Genomic DNA, 25,386 nt, shown 5'->3' with positions numbered 1-25,386 from the left:
TCCACATGTGACAGGTATGGCAGTCACATGACCACAGTGTGGTGCAGCTATGGAGAAGTCTCAAACACCTACCCACAGTTCCATAGACATGCTCACCTCTGTCCACGTGTTTTCCATTCTTCCATTTGTTTCCATCATGTAGTAACGTCTGAACGGCGACTCTAACGTCAGCCTCTGGCCGGCTAAATGTCTCATCCTGTGACTGACGCACTCCTGATCAAATCTCTGCCTCTGATCTCAGCTTCTTGCCGTATTTGGGCGGCTGGTTTCTTTCTACAAGGAACTTTCTTACTCTCCAGCCGCATGAACACACTGTGAGATGTTAAATGTGGGCGGATATGTTCATGACGTGCCCCTCCCCTTCTTGCTATCTTCCCCTGGCAGCCTTCCTCCGCCCCCCCCCCCCCCCCCCCCTGCTGCTGGCGACCACTCAGCCCCTCACTGCTTATCCATTGACAAATGACTTCAAGCCAAAAGCCCCTCATCAATCAGGCCGGGGAGATAACATGGATATGGCAGAGGCTGCATATTAAAGCCTGGAAGTGTCACTGAACTCATCTGACTTTGTCATAATGGCGTCTTCTTCTTCCCACAGAACGCAGTCTGACAGGGTCAATTATTCAATTAACAGTGATAACATTGGTTTGCTGGCTGCTGGCGAGGCATTTTTTTTACCAACAAGCTGGATTTAGTGGATGAGCAGCACAATCCCGTACAGGGCAGCCTCAGGCTGGCGGCAACGACCTGCTCTCTGTCAGAAACGACTCAGTCGGCCTGCATCTGCTCTTTGAGTATCAGTTAATTAGATAACCGTTATCTCAATAAATGTCATCAATTATTTAATAAACTCATTACGAAGCCAAACGGTTTGGGTTGGACTGTCCTCGCATTTGAGAATTCAAACCATCAATGAACAAAGATTCACTAAAACCATTATTTGAATTTGCCACATTACTTCTAGTTCAGCTTGAAGTTTGTTATCAATCATTTGTCCCTCGGAACAAAGACGCTCACATGTGAATTCCCACTAAACAAGATGTCACAAGTGAATATGGTACACTGCCTGAAGAGAGCGCGACTCTCCAAAATAATGATTTCATGTAACCGAGGGCAACGCTGAGCGAGTGAGGGTGGACACGCAGGAAGCAGCGCGGGCTGGGATCCTCTCTGAGATCCGCTCCCTGAGTTTAAAGAGATACGGAGAAGCCTTTGTTGGATGAGGAACGTGCTGTGGAGAACGACAGACGCCTAAGAAGAGTCAAAGAAAAGAGATTTGGTCTTTGAAGGGTGGCTGGAGCCGGAGGAGCTCAGAGAGATAATCTTTCTTGTCAGGAATCAGTGAGGAGGAGCGAGGGGAGCGAGGGAAGAGATGAAGCCATCCTGAGCAATGGAGGGCTATCAAAGGGTGGTGGGGGGGGGGGTGAAAGGAGAAAGGATTTTAAAATGGAGAGAGGTGAAAAGGAGTGAAGCTGCAGCAGAGTGAGCAAGGAGGGAGCAGTGAGGATGGAGGGATGGCAGTGGCGGAGGTGTGGAATGCTCCGGCCCGGCTGACAGATGGTCCTGAGGGTCTTCAGGGAGTCGTGACTGAGCTGCCGTCTGCCAACACAGCCACAACGCTGCTGCCCTCTGCTGTGAACAGACCCCCCATAACAAACAGGACTGATTGATGAGTCCTGATTATTGAGAGCCTCACAGGAACGTCTCGCTCATCATCATCCTCTCAGGCACTGATGTCACAGCCCCCCATTTTGCAACATTCCCTCTTTTGGAAATGTGAAAAAAAGGAAATCCACATTTAATGTGTTTCCATCAAATGATCAGAGGCAAATGAAATGATAAAATAATTAATTTAATGGTGCTAGGAAATGGTGGCACAGCCAACATGGCTGTAAAAAAAGGAGTAGAAGAAGAAGTAAGACATGGGGAGAAATCAGTTTTAAAAATTAGTCAGTGGCAGGGTAGCCATCTGTTGCTATCTACAGACGCGAGCTTGTTCTCCATCCCTCTCTCCCTCTCTTCTCAGTCTCTTCTCCATCTTTGTCTCTGTCCCTGTCCTCCATCTCTCCCTCCCTCCAGCAGGTCAAAGCAGATGTCCATCCCCACTGATCCTGGATCTGCTCCAACTTCCTGCTGGTAAAGGAAGGTTTTCATCTCTGCTGTCTCAGATGTGCTGGTTCATAGAAGGAGGGAGGTTCTAGACCTGCTCTACTAAGAAGAGGTTCTCCACCTGCTCTACTAGGAGGGAGGTTCTCCACCTGCTCTACTAGGAGGGAGGTTCTAGACCTGCTCTACTAGGAGGGAGGTTCTCCACCTGCTGTAGTAGGAGGGAGGTTCTCCACCTGCTCTACTAGGAGGGAGGTTCTCCACCTGCTGTAGTAGGAGGGAGGTTCTCCACCTGCTCTACTAGGAGGGAGGTTCTACTCCTGCTCTACTAGGAGGGAGGTTCTCCACCTGCTCTACTAGGAGGGAGGTTCTCCACCTGCTGTAGTAGGAGGGAGGTTCTCCACCTGCTCTACTAGGAGGGAGGTTCTCCACCTGCTCTACTAGGAGGGAGGTTCTACACCTGCTCTACTAGGAGGGAGGTTCTCCACCTGCTCTAGTAGGAGGGAGGTTCTCCACCTGCTCTAGTAGGAGGGAGCTTCTCCACCTTCTCTTGGAGGGAGGCAGCAGAGACAAATGGAGGGATTATGAGACACACAGAAACCTGCCTTGACTTCAATCATCTCAAACTGAACAGAAAGGAGAGTTCTGCTCAGAAACCTCTCTGCAGGTGTGCGGGAGCTTTAATCGTCCTCGTCCAGCAGCCCTGTTCCGGTCAATCTGGGGGTGAAGTGCGTCTCAGCTCGCTCAGCTAAAATGATCACATGCTCACTACTACAGCTCACTGAAGCTATGACTCCATGCATACTGACGAGCTCACGTATGAGATTTAACACTTACTGTTAGAGTCGACGTTCTCACATAACTCCGTTTTGGCCTCCCCGTTGGGCCGGTCGCTGGCCTTGTGAGACAGTCGAGATGACATGGTGGCAGCCGTGACCACCGCCTTGAAGGAGCGTTTCCTCTTCTGCACATTGAGCTCAGGATGGAAGATGATGACATAGACTTTGGGCATGTAGAGCATCCCGAGGGCCACCGAGGCACTCAGGTTCATGGAGATGGTCAGAGTGGTTGTTTGGATGTAGAGCTGGGAGGAGAGAGTCAGAAGGTCAGAGGTCATGAGAAATATCCAGCTCTGATCCAAGGTAGTTCATTCAGCAGCAGTCTGTTAAAGTTTAGATCAGGGATTCTCAAACTGTTGGTGGCACATGTGCTCCCTCTAGTGGTACATGAAGGCATCCTAGAAATATATTTTTGAAGATAAAACAAGTCAAAAACATTGAATACTTTTGAATGAAAATATGTTAACTTCATAATGACACTAATGACTTTTTGCCTTGTAATATTTTTGTGAGGCTGCTGGGATAGGCTCCACCCCCACCACCCAACAGGATAAGAGGGAGAAGATGGATGGATGGATGAATGGATGGATGGATGAATGGATGGATGGGTAGATGGATGGATGGTAGATGGATGGATGAATGGATGGATGGGTAGATGGATGGATGGTAGATGGATGGATGAATGGATGGATGGGTAGATGGATGGATGGATGAATGGATGGATGGTAGATGGATGGATGAATGGATGGATGAATGGATGGGTAGATGGATGGATGATGGATGGATGAATGGATGGATGAATGGATGGGTAGATGGATGGATGAATGGATGGGTAGATGAATGGATGGATGGTAGATGGATGGATGATGGGTAGATGAATGGATGGATGATGGATGGATGGATGGATGGATGGGTAGATGGATGGATGAATGGATGGGTAGATGGATGGATGATGGATGGATGAATGGATGGGTAGATGAATGGATGGATGGATGGTAGATGGATGGATGATGGATGGATGAATGGATGGGTAGATGAATGGATGGATGGATGGTAGATGGATGGATGATGGATGGATGAATGGATGGGTAGATGAATGGATGGATGGATGGGTAGATGGATGGATGAATGGATGGGTAGATGAATGGATGGATGGATGGTAGATGGATGGATGGTAGATGGATGGATGATGGATGGATGAATGGATGGGTAGATGAATGGATGGATGGATGGTAGATGGATGGATGATGGGTAGATGAATGGATGGATGGGTAAATGGATGGATGATGGATGGAATATTTTTGGGTCAGACACTACGTGGTCTCCTTCATTTACGTCACATGTGCAGGCAAAAGGCTGCTAATATTAGCTGCTAATGTTAGCACCAAATGCTACCAGACGGGGGAGCTGTGACTCCATAGTCTCCATGCTGGACTCAAGTGGACTGAGGAGGAGCTGAGGTCCCAGTGTGTATGAGGGGAAGTTCTCAGCAGAGGATCATGGAACCAGAACCTCAGACGGAACCTTTGATCCAAACAACCAGGACTGAGGGACCAGCTGACCCACTGCAGCGGTCCAGGTCCACCAGCAGCTCACTAGCTGGTGATTTGGCAGGAGGGAATCGTAGATCCCAACACCGGTGGTGGAGAGAAGAAGATCCTGGTGGTGGTCGGCCTGATTCCACCTGGAAGAGACGTGATGGAGCTGGAGCTCCTGGACCAGCCCAACTCTCCCCCTCCAGTGTTGTCCTTAGGATCAGCACACACCTCTTCTCCTCTGGTCACCTCCCCAGCAGAACCAGAGTCAGCACTTCCTCTGATTGGTCAGATACACTTTGATGTGTCTGCGTCAACTTCCTGCTGCATTTCTGTTGCATAGCAACTGTGTGTGTTTCAGCAGCGCTCTGTGCTGTGGCGCCCTGCCTTAAGCCGGACCTCTGTGTCTGTGTAGGAGCCGGTACTGAAGGTGTAGTGGGTTTGTACTGAGTGTGTATTGAGTGTGTACTGAGTGTGTACAACTACATAGGTACTCTGACAGAGGTTCCAGCTGTCTGCTGATGTCACATATTCCTCCATCAGCTGGCTAGGAGCACTGATCACCGAGACTCCGCCCACTTATTCATTTCATATATTTAGAAGATAATTCAGTGTGTCTGATCAGTGATCAATACATCAGTATAGGTCAGTAACTGGTACCACGTGGCTCTTTTCATTGTAACCTCAGAGTTCACCAGGCTGACACATCCAGTAAAACCAGTTCAGATTCATCAACATATTCCAGCAGGTGTGTTCATGCCTCCCTCTGATTGGCTGGTGTGTGGCCCCTCCCTCACTGACTCTATCCAGCCATTGGGGCCCCTGAGGAACTGTGTTGGCCCCTGCTGGAGCTGAACAGAGTTTCCACGCTGCTGGTGAGAAGGTTTTCAGACCTCTGGTGTGGAGGGTTCACAGCTGCACTGAGGTCAGTAAGATGTTGGAAGTGGAAGTCACATGACTACAGCCTCTGAAAGCAGGTACAGGTGTGGTCTTTGGCCACCTCACACAGCCGTTCAGCATTTCGACCCCTGGACACGGGTGCCAATGTGAGTGGTTTATTATGGACAGTGTACTTGGACTCTTTTATGCTGCTTTACCTGCACCTTGTATTTGAGTGTGTAAATACTGTGTCCTGCTGGTCTGCCGGAGCTGCAGCTCAGCCTGGACCTCATGTTCCTCTCAGCAACACACAGGAAACGGATTAAAGGGTTCTGGTTCTCTTCCAGACTCAGTCAGCTTCTTTGTTGGCGTCCAGTGGAACGACGGGTCATAATCCGGAGCAGATTTGTGTTCTGAGCAGGTGAAGGATATTATCGCCTCACCTGTGGCCGACAGCCGCAGCATTAATGTTTTATGCGCTGAGTATGTTCAGCTCGCACTGGAAGCTGTGGCCCTCTGAACCCACGAGCAGGCTTGTATGGTCCAGGATGGATGCATAAAGAGGCTCAGCCGGGCTGTAATGGGCCTCCCAAAATGGGTTTCATGGAGTTCTGCCTGCTGTCACTCTGATGGATACGAGAGCTGCAGGGACGAGCGGCCGGAGCAAACCTGCAGCAACACTTGGACATATTTTGAAATATTTATCAGAATATGACAAAACGAAGCTGATCCATTAAAATATGAGGGGATCCGTTGTAAAGGCCAATGTCAGCTCTCTCAGCCCAAGCAAGCATAGGAAGTCATTGTAAGTCGGAAGGGTCACGTGATGATACCTGTCGGCCATTTTCTCTCCACATGGTGCTGTTTATGGGAGAGCTGCTCTTCCTTATGCAACTTTCTTAAAATGGAGGTTATGGGTGCTGCAGCAGCTCGGTTTGACCAATGCTGTGGAAGAAGAGATGTTCTAGTGCCATGTTTCCTTCCTGATTCCGATTCTTATATCTGAATGTCTGTATCAGCTGCTACCAAGTACTGATCCAATCCCTCATCTGTAGTAGGTGACCAAGTGCATATATGTGATGATGTCATCATTGTTGTCAAACATGAACAGATCCCTCCAGAGAGCTAAGTCACGGAACCTGATGGGATCTTCTTTTTTGTACGGCCTGAGTTGGAGCTAACAGAGCTAACGGAGCTAACAGAGCTAATGGGGCTAACAGAGCTAACGGAGCTAACGGAGCTAACAGAGCTAATGGGGCAAACAGGGCTGACTGGGAAGCAGCAGGTTCCTGTTTCAAATGAAGTGGACGCAACATCTTATCTGAACCCAAGCAGACCTTGACCCTCCCATCGGTGGAAAAGGAACGCTGCTCATGTGTCGTATCAGACAAGTGTCCAATGACTTGTTGAGTTTCCCTCCAAAACACTTGAGATCAGACGAGTTGCCTCTAATCCGGAGCAGATCCTGTATGTCACCAGGAAGTATTAAACATCAGCTCATTTCCACTTTCAGCTCCTCAAACAGAGACGACCAGTGAACTCAGAGCAGCTCCACCTCGGTCAGCACACGGAGGGACGCCAGCCGACTCTCGTGGGTGCAAAGTGAAACAAGATAAAGAAAGATCAAGACTCAAATCTCTGCTGGCTTGTTCTGACGCAGCACGACTGGCGGCCATCCAAGCGGAAAAAGAAGAAATAATGTAATTGTTTTTCTGTTATCAGACAGTACAGGCTCTGGGGTTTCAGATTAACAGAGCGGGCCACGAGCAAGGTCAGAGATATCGTCTTAAACTTACTAAACAGTCAATCTTGTAAGAGCCAGTCCAAAAAACCCAGACTACTGGTTGCTAAAAGCCTGAAACACGAGTGAAGGGTTGTCTTTGCAGTGATGAGATCAATGTGCCGAGCCGTCCGAGAGCTCTGGACCTCCCCCCCAGCGTCGTAAAGAGGCAGTCCAACACCGGGAGCAGCGACTGAGCCTGTGTTCAAAGCTCTTAACTGCTTAATTAATGCAATAATAACACAGCGTCTAACTACAAAGTATAAATATGCTTCTTTTCGCTCTTAAATCTGGCTGATAAGTGGCACCAGCACATTAACAACATTCATCTACGTAATTTTATTGTAAAACCGGTTCAGGATCATGTAGTTTTCACTTGATGAACTCGAATGGATGATAGTAACGAGCAGTCAGACAAACGGGAAACAAAGTGCTGCGGCGTCTGATCCGTCACGCACCTCCGTAAAACTTCCATCTTTGATGTGATTTCAAAGCAGCGCAACGCATTTTCATTAGTCAACTTGTTAAAGGCAGTTTGTACATCTCTGACAACATCAAAGGTTTCTCTTTTGCTTCCACATCTTCTGTTTTTCAGGAGTTTGTGAGTCAAATGGCGTTGGTGGGAGTCGGGGTGTGGGTGTAAACAAAGTCCATTAATTAGATGCTGCTGGGATCCTAAACAGGGGGAGGGCTCATTACGACTCTGCTCTGGGATGCTGCCAGGTCACAGCTTGCAGGGGAAGGTGGGCACCATCATAGATGTGAGGATGCGCCGTTGATCCATGCGAGCAAACAACTTCTGTTCGGTCACACACTCAGTCAGCTTCCTCTGCTGCCCTCGCAGCAGGGCGTCGCTCCGAGAGGGCGGGAAGAAGACGTGTCAGATGTCACACGTGGTGAACTATCAACAGTAACGATTATGCAGGAAAACAACATCAGAGGCGCAGGAAGTGGAAGGATGTGCATCCACAGCTGGAGATCTCAAACAGCCTCATCAGCTGACTTTGATCACTTTGATTTCTTTTCAATCCAAGTTTGTTTGGCTGTTCTGTTTGTGTGTGTGTGTGTATATACATATATATATATATATATATATACATATACATATATATATGTATATATATATATACATATATATATACATATATATGTGTATATATATATGTATATATATACATATATGTGTATATATATACATATATATGTATATATATACATATATACACACAGTATATATACTGTGTATATATATCCACAGTATATATACTGTGTGTATATATACTGTATATATATATATATATATGTATATATATATATATATATATATATGTATATATATATATACACACATTCAGCTTCAGTCCAGTTGTGTCTTTGTTCCATAACTCTCATTTTTAGAGCTTCTTGCCTGTTGTCGCGTTCCTGCCTCTGTGTTTATTCCTGTCTCCTGTCGCTGTGCTAACGCTAACGCTCATGCTGAATGAAGGTGAAGTGGTCATCGTGGGATGGAGGCTGCTGGACTCAGAGGGGTGATTAAAATGTAAAGCAAGAGGTGAGAAGAGGGAGAAGCGATGGAGGGACAGAAGAAAGGATGATGTCGCTGAAATAGAAAAGGTGTTGGAGCTGCAGCAGGAAGGGTGAGAAAAGGTAAAGTGGGGTGATGTGGCAGCGTGAACGCTGATGCAGGTGGGAGGAGCAGTAAATGATGAATGGAAGAGCAACAGGATGGGGAGGAGTAAGAGAAAAGGACAGGGACGTTTTCAAGAGGCTTCAGAGAGAAATGGAAGACTGATGGGAGAGAAGTTTAGAGGAAGAGTGATCAGTATGTTGAGAGAGACGGATGAGACAAGGGACGAACGTGTTGACAGAGAGGTGAGTTTAGGACACTGGCAAGGAAAAGGTGTTCATCAATCAATCAATCGATGTGTGAGTTGACAACTGAGAAAACATTCAACAACATGACCTCAGGAAATGGCAGATTAACAGAACCTTGAAGGACATTGCACGTGTCCAGGCTACAACATTTGTATGAACCGGCAGCAGCGGCAGAGATCAGGTGACCTAGCTGTTAATGGGCGGAAGCATCACACACATAACGGACCTCCAGTCAAAGTGTCAGCGGACTACTGTTCGTACAGCTGGATAAAGAACACCTGGATAATACCTGACAACCTGGAGAGTCAGGCTCCGTTAGCTTCAAGCTAAATCTACGTGGCTGACCCTTCCTGCATTCTGGAGTCACTAAGAAGTGATGGAGGAGGGAAAAGAGAGTTCAAGACTCTTGTTGGTGAAGGTGAAGTATTACTTCAAGAAGACGTTTGACGAGACTCACAAGTCTGAAACCACGAATCACTTCACCACCTTTGTGTGAGTGACAACTGTGAAAACAACCTGACCCAGGCCCCACCCCTTTATTGGTGCTTTCCATCCCTCCCTCCCTCCCTCCATCATCCATCATCCCTCCATCCATCATCCCTCCATCTTTCCCCTCTTCTCCTGTTCAGGGTGGAGGGGGTGGAGCCTATCCCAGCAGCCTTCCCCCTGGACAGGTCACCAGTCCATGGCAGGGCCAACACATAGAGACAGACAACCATTGGCTCTCCCAGCCACGCCTACGGTCAATTTAGAGTCTGGATTAACCTGGTCCCTCTTGATGTCTTTGGACTGTGGAGGAAGCTGGATTGTGAGTGTTGCAGCATTTAAAACAGCTAAATTTAGCAGCTAATTCACTTTGTCAAAACATTGTGTAGTGAAATATTTGCAAGTCTAATTCAGTAAAATGGTTTGACTTTCATGAAGCCTGATTTGCATGTTATGTTTTTATAGTTTGTGTGTGTGTGTGTGTGTGTGTGTGTGTGTGTGTGTGTGTTCCATATCTTAATAGTCTGAATAACAAGATTCATATCGGCTCGGTGTAAAAGCTGAGGGCAGACGTGTGTTTAGCCGGAGGATCACAAACATGTTGTTGCATTAGGATAATAACTTCAGCATTAATTGATGCTTCTGGAAGAAAACCAAGTCAGTTAAATGGGTCACAAATCTACTTTCCTGAGGTCAGGTTTTCCTCGCCACTGTACAAATTGTTTAATTAACATCATCACATAACGTCAGAGACTGTAGTTTCATATTTAGCATTAATGTATAAGGACACGCCTTCTTGTAGGAAAAGTGTCTAAATCATCCCCATTGAGAGACCAGAAGATAGAGACCCTCCTCTAGGGAGCTCAGGACCAGGGTAGTTAGCTTAGCACAATGGCTTGTATGGGGGGGGGGGGGGGGGGGGGGAGTGCTTGCATTAGCTTGTTCAGACCCCGGCTAGCACAATGGCTGGTGGTGGGAGGGATCGTGTCTGATTCTACCACTACAACGTCTCCTCATGTTAAACTGGTATTCATCACCAAGGTTACACAACCCTCCTGATATTAATGCAGGCAGAGAGGGAGCTACGCTTACACTTCCCACCCACTACCAGTCACTGTGCTAAGCTAACACTTCCCAACCACTACCAGTCACTGTACTAAGCTAACACTTCCCAACCACTACCAGTCACTGTACTAAGCTAACACTTCCCAACCACTACCAGTCACTGTACTAAGCTAACACTTCCCAACCACTACCAGTCACTGTACTAAGCTAACACTTCCCAACCACTACCAGTCACTGTGCTAAGCTGAACAATGCTGGAGAGGCAGGTTGGTAACATCTGAGAGGACATGGTTGAGAACAAACACATAATAAAGTTTGAGGCTGAACGTAAACACATTCAAGATTTAAATAGGTTGTTTCATCTCCATGCTATCGTCTCTCTATGTTACCAAGTGGTTGGTGGATGGTGCCATGCGTGTGCCATGGGTTTGAGGCGTGTTCAGCTTGATTTTGGTATTTAGAGGCGTGTAATCAGAGCACGAACCCCGGAGAAAAGAATCATTAGACACCTGAGAACTCACAGGTGTGCTCAGGGTGTGACATTCCTCAGACCAATCAGAGAGCCTGGTGTCATTCCAGGACCTGGAGCGTTGCTGTTTCAGTGGTGCTCATGTTTCACCTCAGGAGAAGAGGGCGCTCCTCACCTGGAGAACCAGACCTCCTCCTGCTCAGGAGAAGGAGTGAGCACGTCTGATGTTTACATACAGGAGCAGGAGGAGCCATCATTCCTACTCCTCCCTCATGTGCCATGATTATATGTTTGTGTGTCCTGTTCTCTCTCTCTGTCTCTCTCTCTGTCTCTCTCTCTCTCACACACACACACACACAGAGGCAGATAATCAATAGTGTTTAGTTAGAGAAAGTGGAGGCTCCAGTTGATGTGATCCGTTTCTGCGGCGATGGACAGCAGGTCGATGTGACATCAGCTGACCCTGCTTGTGTTAATCAGCAGGAGGTGACGTGAGTGCGAGGAGGTTAATTTGTTACAGCAAAATATCTTCTCGTCGTTTCAATTTGAATTTAACATGCAGACAGCAGTGCCGTGCAGGAGGCGGAGCCGAGGGTGAAGCTGTCAGACCAGAGTACCATGCTAAACATGGACGCTGTCTCAGGCGCTGCTCATGCTGCCTTTGTCATGATGGGCACGGTGACCTTACTGGTCAAGCTGTGACCTTTAACCCCTCCTGCTCCGGATCCTTGGAAATATTCCTGGGAAACTAATGGTGAATGAATATTTGATGATAATCATTTCAGTGAGTTTTTACATGAAGAAGCTTGAAAAACACTGGGATGAGGTGTTTGTAGTCCAACAGGAAGTGATTGTGTCAGGGATGGGGTGTGTTTGTAGTCCAACAGGAAGTGATTGTGACAGGGATGGGGTGTGTTTGTAGTCCAACAGGAAGTGATTGTGACAGGGATGGGGTGTGTTTGTAGTCCAACAGGAAGTGATTGTGTCAGGGATGGGGTGTGTTTGTAGTCCAACAGGAAGTGATTGTGTCAGGGATGAGGTGTTTGTAGTCCAACAGGAAGTGATTGTGTCAGGGATGGGGTGTGTTTGTAGTCCAACAGGAAGTGATTGTGTCAGGGATGAGGTGTGTTTGTAGTCCAACAGGAAGTGATTGTGTCAGGGATGAGGTGTGTTTGTAGTCCAACAGGAAGTGATTGTGACAGGGATGGGGTGTGTTTGTAGTCCAACAGGAAGTGATTGTGACAGGGATGGGGTGTGTTTGTAGTCCAACAGGAAGTGATTGTGACAGTGATGGGGTGTGTTTGTAGTCCAACAGGAAGTGATTGTGTCAGGGATGGGGTGTGTTTGTAGTCCAACAGGAAGTGATTGTGTCAGGGATGGGGTGTGTTTGTAGTCCAACAGGAAGTGATTGTGTCAGGGATGAGGTGTTTGTAATCCAACAGGAAGTGATTGTGACAGGGATGAGGTGTGTTTGTAGTCCAACAGGAAGGATTGTGACAGGGATGGGGTGTGTTTGTAGTCCAACAGGAAGTGATTGTGACAGGGATGGGGTGTGTTTGTAGTCCAACAGGAAGTGATTGTGACAGGGATGGGGTGTGTTTGTAGTCCAACAGGAAGTGATTGTGTCAGGGATGGGGTGTGTTTGTAGTCCAACAGGAAGTGATTGTGACAGGGATGGGGTGTGTTTGTAGTCCAACAGGAAGTGATTGTGTCAGGGATGAGGTGTGTTTGTAGTCCAACAGGAAGTGATTGTGTCAGGGATGAGGTGTGTTTGTAGTCCAACAGGAAGTGATTGTGACAGGGATGGGGTGTGTTTGTAGTCCAACAGGAAGTGATTGTGACAGGGATGGGGTGTGTTTGTAGTCCAACAGGAAGTGATTGTGACAGGGATGGGGTGTGTTTGTAGTCCAACAGGAAGTGATTGTGTCAGGGATGGGGTGTGTTTGTAGTCCAACAGGAAGTGATTGTGTCAGGGATGGGGTGTGTTTGTAGTCCAACAGGAAGTGATTGTGTCAGGGATGAGGTGTTTGTAATCCAACAGGAAGTGATTGTGACAGGGATGAGGTGTGTTTGTAGTCCAACAGGAAGGATTGTGACAGGGATGGGGTGTGTTTGTAGTCCAACAGGAAGTGATTGTGACAGGGATGGGGTGTGTTTGTAGTCCAACAGGAAGTGATTGTGACAGGGATGGGGTGTGTTTGTAGTCCAACAGGAAGTGATTGTGTCAGGGATGGGGTGTGTTTGTAGTCCAACAGGAAGTGATTGTGACAGGGATGGGGTGTGTTTGTAGTCCAACAGGAAGTGATTGTGACAGGAATGGGGTGTGTTTGTAGTCCAACAGGAAGTGATTGTGTCAGGGATGGGGTGTGTTTGTAGTCCAACAGGAAGTGATTGTGACAGGGATGGGGTGTGTTTGTAGTCCAACAGGAAGTGATTGTGACAGGGATGGGGGTTGTTTGTAGTCCAACAGGAAGTGATGGTGACAGGGATGAGGTGTGTTTGTAGTCCAACAGGAAGTGATTGTGACAGGGATGGGGTGTGTTTGTAGTCCAACAGGAAGCGATTGTGTCAGGGATGAGGTGTGTTTGTAGTCCAACAGGAAGTGATTGTGACAGGGATGGGGTGTGTTTGTAGTCCAACAGGAAGCGATTGTGTCAGGGATGGGGTGTGTTTGTAGTCCAACAGGAAGTGATTGTGACAGGGATGAGGTGTGTTTGTAGTCCAACAGGAAGCGATTGTGACAGGGATGGGGTGTGTTTGTAGTCCAGCAGGAAGTGATTGTGACAGGGATGGGGTGTGTTTGTAGTCCAGCAGGAAGTGATTGTGTCAGGGATGAGGTTTGTTTGTAGTCCAACAGGAAGTGATTGTGTCAGGGATGAGGTGTGTTTGTAGTCCAACAGGAAGCGATTGTGTCAGGGATGAGGTGTGTTTGTAGTCCAACAGGAAGTGATGGTGTCAGCGAATTTTCCAAGTAAACAGTATTATAGAAATTGAGAGTAAATTTCCTGTCTGCAGAATAAAGTTTGTTTGATGAGATCAATTTTTCAAATCTAACCGTTAGTGCTGTTGTTGGGGATGAAGGAAAGTGCAACAGGGGAGAAGAAGACAGAAATAGGAGAAGGGGAAGAGGAGGATCAAACATTCATGGCAGCCATCAAATGCATCCTGCATGATGAAATGATAGAAGGCTTTGCCATTATTGTCTTCACCTCTGTTCCTCCTCTTCTTCATCCATCCTTCCTAGCTCCTATTCATCCAACGATCTCCTCCTTCTGCATCTCATCTTCAGCTCTTTAGTTTTCATTTGTCCAACGCATGGTCATCTCTCAGTGGCCCCACTCCTCCTCGCTGTCTCGTACCTCTTCATACGCCTGAGTCAAATCAGAGCGAGCAGTAACTGAAGCCTTTAAAGAAGAAGAATGAGGTGCGGCAGTTTGACCTTGACATTTAGCGGCTGGAGCCGTATGACCGTCGGGGGAAATGAGCTCTTCCATCGGCAGAGGGAAACATGCTGTTTTATTCATGAGGAGGCAGCAGAGACACTCGCTACGTCTCTGCACCTCGCAGACAGTGAAGCAGCATGAAGGACGCCAGAGAAACGAGATGCAACCAGAATAAACACCACACCACTCAGCTGGTCCACACATCCATGCTTGTTCTTCAATAATTTGCTGCTGCCTGACTGATGGAGCTTCCCCCCTTCAGCCATCAGCTGGGTGGCAGCTGCAACCTAGAACTGTCCATGCAACCGCGGCTAGCAGCGAGAAGCTAACAGCAAACAGCTAGCAGAAACACTTTCAACCCTTTCCTCAAAAACTGTGATTAAAATTTTAAACAAAGGTTTCGGAGTGGGGCGGCCCGGTGGAGCAGCGGTTGTCACGGTGGCCCCTCATCAAGAAGGTTGTGGGTGGAGCAGTGGTCCTCACGGTGGCCCCTCATCAAGAAGGTTGTGGGTGGAGCCCTGGCTGCAGCACGGGGTCTTTCTGGGTGAGTCTCCATGTTCTCCCTGTTCCTGCTGGGTTCTCTCTGGTACTCCAGCTTCCTCCACAGTCCAAAGACATCAAGAGGGACCAGGTTAATCCAGACTCTAAATTGACCGTAGGCGTGGCTGGGAGAGCCAATGGTTGTCTGTCTCTATGTGTTGGCCCTGCCATGGACTGCTGACCTGTCCAGGGGGAAGGCTGCTGGGATAGGCTCCACCCCCTCCACCCTCAACAGGAGAAGAGGGAGAACATGGAGGGAGGGATGGATGGATGGATGATGGATGGATGGATGGGTTTGGAGGGTAGTAGCCTTGGCCAAGAAAGAACCGGATGAGTCATCATGCCACCTAGTGGCAACAGGAACTGTATTTTTATACATTGATGATGATGATGGTGGACCAGATCCTTTCAGATGTGGTCAGAACCTCCTTCAGAACCTGGTGATGGGCGTTGTGGAGCCTGTGGCGGGACAAGCTAGCTCACTCGACATGTTCAAACTAGCTTCTTTCCATTTGCTCTCAGCTGCACTTTTTTGAATGCACTTTGTAATCTTAGCTTTTAATGTATTTGATTCTTTGATATTTTAATTGCAATTTAAGTTGATTATCCATCTGGTGATCAGCGCTCGAGCTCAATCCCATTGGATCATTGGATCTCAATCAGGACTGGAGTCAGAGCCTCAGCAGACCAGCAGTTTGGATTCTTACAACAAACCCAAGCCATGGTTTTGTTCCAGCTGCATCTCAACGTTCCTTTAACACATTTTAATGTTCTTCTCTCTTTGTAAAGCACTCGCAGCTGCTGCTTCTATATGAGCAGCGCGATACAAATATTGTCCACCCCTGCACCCCCACCTCATGCCTTCACTGCATCGCTCACTCCCTCCCTCCCTCCTCCTCATTCTCTCCCTCTCTCTCTCCTTGATGCCTGTGTTGCTCTGTGCCAACTGACAGTTCATGTTTGCATGTGTAAGTTATGCGCTTCAGTGCATCTGTGTGTGTGTGTGTGTGTGTGTGTGTGTGTGTTACCCTTCCCTCATTTGTATTCTACATGTCACGGAGCTGGTAAGTAATAACAACCGCACACCCACACACACACACACACACTACAGTGTGCCTTTCTTCCTCACTGTTTGTGAGCTAGCAGAGGGAAAAGAGCCCCCTCTCCTATCTGCTCTACCAGCCAAATAATCTGCATCCGTATTCCTGAATTTGCATCCTTTACTTGCATAACTACCACTTACAACTGTTCATGATGCTAAGCTAACTAGTGGGGGGGGGGGGGCTGTGACCTCTTGTCTGAGTCTGGAGAAGATGGACAAGAGATTTTCGCTAAAAGTCGTTCCTTAGAACTCAACAACGATGGACGGGCATCAGCGGTGATGACCTCCTCACCTGTCAAATGTCTGCAAAGGTGTCTCCTCTTGGTCTCTGCAGGTGGAACCTTCATCCTAACGCTGCTGCCTGTCTGAACTCTTCAATCCTCTACAGTGGGGAGCAAGCAATCTTGTCTCTGATCACCGCCCCCCCATCACACTGAGCCTCCCCTCTTTCACCCTCAGCTCCCAGTTTACTGCCCAGCCCATCTCTCCTCTCATGTCTGTCTTCTTGCTCCTGGCTTCCAACTAGCTTGGTCCTGATCTGAGTCGGAACGGAAGATGTTGTCATCAGCACTTCCAGGCCGGGGTTCCTCTGAGTCAGGTGCCACCAGCCTCAGTACAGAAATCTGCTTTGACAACCAGGGTCAGAGATAAACACCCAAGTGCCCATCTGGGTGGACTGTATTTTGTCGAGCTACCTACTTACTTCCTAAATGCCAGTTCACTCCAAAGACCACCGACGCCATCTTTTCATGAGTTTCACTGCAGGATCGTTTGGAAATGAAAATCCAGGATGAAGAATCACAGACTGCGGTGCAGGGCTGAGCAAAGCTGTCGGATGAGGAGTTACGAAAGGAAGGGTTTGCCTTTTTGTCAAATCTGAACGATCAGTTTTTCCACTGAGTGGGGGGGGGGGGGGGGGGTCATACCAGCCGGCTGATCAACACAAGAAAGCTTCCATTGAAAACCAGGGCAGTCACAATTTGTAGACCTGAGAGACAAAGGAAGACCTGGAGATCATGGAGGAATGCCTTCACCTGCACCCATGACACTTAGAGTCCCAGAATGTCCAGCGCTGCTCATTCAGGCACCTCAGGAGTGGAAAGTTCTTTATTTTTGATGTTACTTTCATCTTTCAAATCACCAGAATGTAGAAAACTCACCTGAGGACTGGAGGAGATCCAAGACTCTCAGGCTTCAGACCGGCTGGGATTCACTGCATTTTACCTTTTGTTGTAAAGCATTTACACTGGACTACTACGACTACTACTACTACTACTACTACTACTACTAGTACTACTACTAGACTTTACGTCCAGTAATCAAGTTAAACATTTTCAAATCTGTCAACACGTTATTGCTTGAAACACATCAACTTCCATCAAAACGCCTCTTTGCAGTGACTTGTAATCGCCTCTGCAGCAGACGGGCGCCGAGTTTGGTCGTGAAATTAAAAACAAGAGAATGTGGGTTCGTCTAGGAGCCAACAAAATGTTGCACCGCGTCCTCGTACGTCTCCCACTTCACACCAATCACAGGATCGGATTCTTCTTCAAGACTTTGACTGATTGGTCCTCTGAGATATCTGAAGTGGATCCTTCACACTACAAGTATGTTAGGTCTACTGATCCAAGTTGGTAAATGAGGGCCTCTTCCAGTCTGGATCGGAGGTGTTGATGTGTGCAGGGTCACTGAGGGCCACAGAAACATCGCCACCCTCCATGCTGCTCTCTGACACCCTCCACCCAATCTAGGTTGCTACTGAACTGTTGATTAATTCACTTCTGTTGTGTATTTCCTGCGTTCCTAATGAGAGAACTCCCCTTTTCACAATGCTAACGGGTTTCTAGCGAGTTTGAATCCTGCGTGTAAGCTGGCGTGGATGCACACGCCAGAGGTGCACGGCTGTGTTGATACCCAGACCTGAGAAGAGGAAGACGTCCACATCAAGACATATTTAGGGCCTGAGCCTGAAGGTTCTTCAGGCGAAGACCCTGTCATGTTTGCTCGGCAGAGCAACACATTAGCAGCACTAAAAACACTATAAACACACACTAAACAGTGTCCCAGCCCCCCAACACCCATGAGGCAACTGGGCCAGACGGCCCGGAGCCGGTTTTCACATCCACACCATTCAAAACCTGGTCCTGGACTGTTCTTGCTGTCAATGAGCGCGCAATATGAGCATCATCTAATTTCACCCCTGAACATGCATGAAATTCGCTGAAATTTGGCACACTTGTCCAGTCTGGCTAAACATTCACTAATCTAAAAGAAAAACACCACAAAAGTCTATAGCGCCACCTAGGGAGCCACACAACTAAAAGATAATTTTAGATAATTTGGAGCGCTATAACTCCTCCCATGAAAGTCCCACAAACATGGGACCAACACCGTTGGACTCGTCTCATCAAGACGAACAATTCCTTTACTCTGACCCCTCACCTGTCTACAACAGAATGTCCACAAATTGGACAAAGCTGTCAAAATGAGGACTTTTTTTACTCCCCAACAAAATCTATCTCCTCCTAGGGCATTCATGCTATCACTTCCAAACTTTCACACATTTCTCTCCCAACTGTGCTGATTAAAAGTTATTAAAAGTTTTTATCTGAATTACTGGGTTTGGATTTTACAAGCCGTCAAAGTGGGGGAGACACGTTTCAGCTTCCAATGGAAGCCTATGGGGAGACGGTGTCCTCTCAGGTTCATACTGTCAAACAAACGCTTCTCACGTCTACACCATCCATCCCGCAGCTCTACCAACCACACCACTGCATTCCTGACAAAAACCCCTCCAAGAACATGGTGTTCTGTGTCCCTCTGGACCAGCGTATGCAGACTTCTTCCTCTTGTCCCACTCCAGTCCTGGTGCTCCTCCTCTCTCTCCACTCTAGCACAGATCAGAGACAGAGCAGTGGGGGAGGGGTTCTTAAAGGGCCAGCTCTCAGCTCTGCTCTCTCTCTAGCACAGATCAGAGACAGAGCAGTGGGGAGGGGTTCTTAAAGGGCCAGCTCTCAGCTCTGCTCTCACTCTAGCACAGATCAAAGACAGAGCAGTGGGGAGGGGTTCTTAAAGGGCCAGCTCTCAGCTCTGCTCTCACTCTAGCACAGATCAGAGACAGAGCAGTGGGGGAGGGGTTCTTAAAGGGCCAGCTCTCAGCTCTGCTCTCACTCTAGCACAGATCAAAGACAGAGCAGTGGGGAGGGGTTCTTAAAGGGCCAGCTCTCAGCTCTGCTCTCACTCTAGCACAGATCAGAGACAGAGCAGTGGGGGAGGGGTTCTTAAAGGGCCAGCTCTCAGCTCTTCTCTCACTCTAGCACAGATCAGAGACAGAGCAGTGGGGGAGGGGTTCTTAAAGGGCCAGCTCTCAGCTCTGCTCTCCACTCTAGCACAGATCAAAGACAGAGCAGTGGGGAGGGGTTCTTAAAGGGCCAGCTCTCAGCTCTGCTCTCACTCTAGCACAGATCAAAGACAGAGCAGTGGGGAGGGGTTCTTAAAGGGCCAGCTCTCAGCTCTGCTCTCACTCTAGCACAGATCAGAGACAGAGCAGTGGGGGAGGGGTTCTTAAAGGGCCAGCTCTCAGCTCTGCTCTCACTCTAGCACAGATCAAAGACAGAGCAGTGGGGGAGGGGTTCTTAAAGGGCCAGCTCTCAGCTCTGCTCTCCACTCTAGCACAGATCAAAGACAGAGCAGTGGGGGAGGGGTTCTTAAAGGGCCAGCTCTCAGCTCTGCTCTCACTCTAGCACAGATCAAAGACAGAGCAGTGGGGGAGGGGTTCTTAAAGGGCCAGCTCTCAGCTCTGCTCTCACTCTAGCACAGATCAGAGACAGAGCAGTGGGGAGGGGTTCTTAAAGGGCCAGCTCTCAGCTCTGCTCTCACTCTAGCACAGATCAAAGACAGAGCAGTGGGGAGGGGTTCTTAAAGGGCCAGCTCTCAGCTCTGCTCTCACTCTAGCACAGATCAGAGACAGAGCAGTGGGGAGGGGTTCTTAAAGGGCCAGCTCTCAGCTCTGCTCTCACTCTAGCACAGATCAAGGACAGAGCAGTGGGGAGGGGTTCTTAAAGGGCCAGCTCTCAGCTCTGCTCTCACTCTCTGATCAGACTCAGGCTTCTAACTCCTCAACTACAAGGCCTCCACCCTGGACCAGGACACCCTTGGATTCAGGCCAGGGCTCAGGCCCTCACAACGCTGCTTGCAGCTTGAATTTTACTTCTGCTTTTGGCCTTTTCTGCTTTCCTCCTGTTAAAGGTGATTGTTCTTCATCCAATCCAAACACCTTTCACGTGACAAAGTTGTGGAAACCCGGACTGAACAAGTTAATGATGGCTGATCGTTGGAAGCTGAGAAGCTTCTATGGCCTTTAAGTGGACCGGCTCCCGGCGGGGGCAGGTCCGAGTCCATCACAGCCTTTACTCCCGTCAAGCTCTTTAATGCTGAGTGCCAAGTAGAGAGGCTTAGTGAAGCCTCTGGCCGGGATCAAACCTCCGAGCTCACAGTGTCACACACTCTTACCTACGCTGCTGATAACACCCTAATATCCTCCTCAGGGACGTTGAGAACAGCAGAAACCTCTTAATCTCAGCCCCCGGCTGCTGATGCCAACCATCAATCACTCACAGGGATATTTGTACTTAATGAGAATTTGATTTAAATCCACTCACTAATGCTGGCAAGTTAAGAAACACCCCCAAAACTCCACTCTGCAAACAATGTTGTGTGTGTGGGTTCAGCAGAGAGAAGTACAGGATGAAAGCAGCAGCAGCAGCAGCAGCGTTCCTCTCCAACACTTTGAAAGGAGCCGAAATAACAAACAGATGTGAAGTTGATCTGTGGGGACACAAACCAGTTTAACAGCACCCACGTAATTATTATTTATCCCTGCAGTGCACGACGGAGCGCCGCTGAAGCTCATTGATGCTGAGCAGCAGATTGTGTCCCACTTTTCACTCAGGCCTGGATGTCGAGACTCATTTCATTCAGCAACAGTTTCATCAAATTGTGACAAGACACAAAGGTCATGGCAGGATGGCAAGAACCTTGACTCCTTAACTTTCCTCGTGCTGCTCACGCGTTCTGTTCTGCTAAAATTCAGAGGACTCATTTATCTTCCGGAGCTTTCCAGAACAATCCCATTGTGTTGAGGAGGAGGAGGAGGAGGAGGAGCACCTGATGCAGCTTTGCTCTGGTATTAGATTCCTTCACTGTAATTGCTTCATCAGGACCAAACAGCCGATGAGAACAAACGACGCCTGCAGTCATAATAAACCTGGAATAGGAAATGGGCTCTGCTCTTAATGTAATTCTTCACTCGCGACATGATGCAGCGTTAAATGTCATCTGGATTCCTGCACTTGTAGAACACAAACATCATAACTCTAATGTCTTTTTGAAAATGTGGCTCATTGCGTTTCACGTTTCATCTCTTGACACGGACGGGAACGAAACGATGTTCCAGAGGCAGGTCGGCTTCGTCTGGGATCGTCAGCCGTTAAGAATGAGGCGTTAATGTGCTGCTTGATTTGCTGTTTTGCAATAATGGGATTCATTGGCGATTTGTAAGTACAGCGGAACACGTCTGCTACTCCTTCTGCTTTTTACTCATGTTGCTGTAAAAACCGGGAAAATAGAAAAAGATCATTTCTGTGGCTTCATTCGTCCTCGGAGAACTAAACTTCACCCTCTCTTATCATCCTGAGCTCCCGTGGAGCTGCATCCAACGAAATGAGAGGGATATGGCGGCGAGTATTACAGCCACTGGCGTCAGCGCCAGCACTGTGATGTAGGAACGCTGAAGGAATTGCAGTCATTGACCACCTGCAGTCTCCACCCTTTCGCCTGATTATTCTTCTCATGCAGTTACCAGTTATGCTTTGCTTTTGCGACGCTAAAGGAGTGAGCAGCGTATATAAACAGAAAATTGTACAGATCCCTGCAACCGCCTGGTCTTACCTTCTCTGCAGACTGCGCCGTGCCGAAGAAGATGGGTATAAAAGCCAGCCACACGATGCAGGTGGTGTACATGGTGAACCCGATGGGTTTGGCCTCGTTAAAATTCTCCGGGACCCCACGGGTCTTTATGGCGTAAACAGTACACGTAACCATCAATAAGATACTGTAACCCAATGAACAGATAATCTGCAGATCTGTGATGTCACATTTCAACACCCCCCTCGCCAAATCTGGGTTGATGGTCTTCTGCTCATTGTAGTCTATGATGGTGTTGGGCGGATCCACTGCAAACCAGATCAATACGCCCAGCAGCTGAACTGAGATGAGGCTGGATGTAATGGCGAGCTGTGAGGTGGGGCTGATCAGCCTGGGGGCCGTCACAGACTTCTTCCCTTGCTCAAAGATCCGGTAGATGCGGTTAGTTTTGGTGAGCAGGGCGGCGTAGCTGATGCACATGCCCAGACCCAGGAAGATCCTGCGGAAGGAGCACACGCCAACATCTGGCTTGGCAATCATGAGGAATGTGATGATGTAACACAGAAAAATTCCCGTCAGGAGGACGTAGCTTAGCTCCCGGCCGGACGCTCGCACGATCGGAGTGTCGTTGTACCGTACGAACGTTGCCACAACAAATATTGTAGCAATGATCCCGAGCATTGCCAGGAAGACGGGGATTACCGCCCACGGCGAGTGCCACTCCAGTTTAATGATGGGGATGGGCTGGCAGGACGTGCGGTTAGCGTTCGGCCTCGTGTTGTAGTAGCAGAGCTTGCAGGTGAACTCGTCATATTGATACTGGAAACCGTCGCAGGGCTCGCAGTGCCAGCAGCACGCCATGCCCTTCACCACCTTCTTCCTCTCGCCGCTCTTACAGGGGAGACTGCAGACGGAGCTGGGAACCTCCTGCTCGCCCCGAGGCCACTGCATGTCCTCAATCTGGAGAGAAGACGGACACAAGGAAAGACGAGTCAGTGCAGCACTGGTGGCAGAGCGGCAATTACTTCCTGGAAAACATCACACCAATGCCTGGTTCATTTTATAATTTAGCAGATGTGTTCTAGATGAGACTGAGCTGCAGTTCTTAAAGTTGAGATGTTGATGTCTGGAAAGTGAAAGAACACAAACGCAGATTCAAATAAGGTGACGGATGAGAGACGGAGGTGTCTTGGATGAATGGTCCCAAATGGGAATTGGACTCTTTTTATAAAGTGTTTTCCAGCTTTTATGGTCCTCAAAGTACTTTAGAATGTTGCCTCATTCACACACCCAGGTGTGTGTGTGTGTGTGTGTGTGTGTTTGCTGGATCATCATGCATAAAAATACAAAGCTGTAGCGATGTGATTATGACGACTATGATTTCAGGTCAACTTTTTCACACATCAGGGTTTGATTTTCTGCTTCCATGAAGACTGAGGTTAACCTGCCCTGATTGAGAAAAAACACAACATTCTCAGCTCCTTGTCTCAAAATTGATTTGTTTTTTGATGAAAATGACAAACGATCAAGAGCTTGTAAAAATCAAACGGAAGAACGAGAGCAAAATATTTGGGTGTCTAACACAAGAAGCTGCGCCGCTGCTGTTGATGGGTGTGACATCTTCACAGGTGATGAGCGATGACTCAGCACGCCAGAAAGCTGATGGCAGGTAAAGAGTGAAGAGTGAAATTAAAAATCAACCCTAACCCTGAATGCATAATCAGCTAAGCGACATGTTGTGTCATGACATAGGAACGTCGGTGTCTCTGCTTGTCCAGTCTGACACATTTGGGAGGAAATTTTCAGCGCCCTTGGACGAGAGGCTGCTAAACCCCTCGCTGATTCACGAGTCCAGAAGAATCACCAAACGATTCAATGTGCCAGCAGCAGCATCATCATCATCATCAGCATCGGCTCAGTCGTTGAGATGGGAACCCATCTGTCTGCTGCAGCCTTCGCCGTGGTCAGGAGCACTGCCAGCCTCTGTGGCGAGCTTAATCGTACCCTCGCAGCATTGAGGAGACGTCGCAGCTGCTGGTGAGATGTGGTTGAGAGGCCTTCAGTCACATGTTCCCTCTGAGCTGTTTCCTCAGCACCGAATGAAGGATCCTTGGCCACAGACGCCACCTTCTCAGGGACGAGTGTGATTAACACCAGCGCTTTGTTCCATCAACACCTAGCAATCTAGTTCAGCTGACCACAGCTGCTCCTCAGGGTTCAGAGCACGAGTGAACGAGTGGGTGGAGCTCAACTGTCAACAACAAACATGGAGGCTATGAAACCATGTCGACTCCAATGGCAACGTTCACAATTTTTTGTTGTCACAACCACGTCACTCTAACATCAGAACAGCCTGGAGGAAAAGTTACTCAGTAGTAACCATGGAAACACTCTCACTGCCCTCCACACTGTTTTCGACAGTGTGTATTTATGTAGAGGGCGGGGTTTACCTGCACAGGTCACCAGTGAGGACAGTAGAGAGAGAGAACCATTTAAACTCACACCTAACAGGAAGTAGTCATCTCCTCATTCCTCCACCAACAGGAAGTGGTCATCTACTCATTCCTCCACCAACAGGAAGTGGTCATCTCCTGGTTCCTCCACCAACAGGAAGTGGTCATCTCCTGGTTCCTCCCCCAGCAGCCAATAGGATCGCTCCATGTGATTGTGGTGATTGAATCAGTAAATCAGCTCTGGTGAACAAAAGTTGATGATCTTCCAAGTTTAGTTCATCAAGATCATCTTCACTAATGAACCCTCTGATGATGCTGGAAGCCTGGATGCTACGTTAGCAGTGCTAAGCTAACGGTAGCCTATGGAGGAGCTACACCAGTGTCACATGGGAGCCTGATTATGATCGTTAGCAGTGCTAAGCTAACGGTAGCCTATGGAGGAGCTACACCAGGGTCACATGGGAGCCTGATTATGATGGTTAGCAGTGCTAAGGGGGAAAAAAGCATTTATGTTTCGGTTAAACATTACATTTTGAAAGAAAACACTGATTCAACAGAGGAGACGACAGCACCTCTCCCCCTTCCACCTCTTATCAGTCCCCTGCAGACCTTTGCTCCTCCCCCACTTCTGTTCACCTGTGAGTTAACCACCTTCATGTCACTGTATGCTGTGAGGCAGGTGAGTGCTCACATTGGCCTCACACCAGAGGCGGTGTGAATAAAAGAGCCAGAAAGCATTGATACAGGCTAACAAGTCACCTGTGAGGATAGACAGGCAGATACTGCAAGTGGGAGGCTGCTTTTTCACTGAAACAACTTCCTGTCACATGTTTTGTCTCTCTGGCTTTTTTGCTCCCCTTCACTGCCCCAACAGACATCCAGGGATGTTGAG

General features: G+C 48.3%; 1 protein-coding gene across 2 annotated transcripts in view; it reads right to left on the bottom strand.

The window, feature by feature from the left end:
- The window catches only part of grm7 (glutamate metabotropic receptor 7), a 149,567-nt gene that overhangs the window by 6,648 nt on the left and 117,533 nt on the right, over nucleotides 1-25,386 (bottom strand). For both annotated transcript variants that reach the window (XM_086200453.1, XM_086200454.1), the window contains 2 exons: nucleotides 22,066-23,001; nucleotides 2,941-3,187 (listed from right to left, as the gene is read on the bottom strand). In XM_086200453.1, coding sequence (XP_086056579.1) covers nucleotides 2,941-3,187; nucleotides 22,066-23,001 — 1,183 coding nt within the window. The remainder of the gene's footprint in view (nucleotides 1-2,940; nucleotides 3,188-22,065; nucleotides 23,002-25,386) is intronic.

This window comes from Aulostomus chinensis, chromosome 3, assembly GCF_037954235.1.
Source record: "Aulostomus chinensis isolate RoL2024-O1b breed Wild chromosome 3, RoL_Achi_v1.0, whole genome shotgun sequence".
NCBI classification, from domain to species: Eukaryota; Metazoa; Chordata; class Actinopteri; order Syngnathiformes; family Aulostomidae; genus Aulostomus; species Aulostomus chinensis.
The sequence above is the reverse complement of the archived record's forward strand: the minus strand, read 5'-3'. Positions and strand labels throughout refer to the sequence as shown.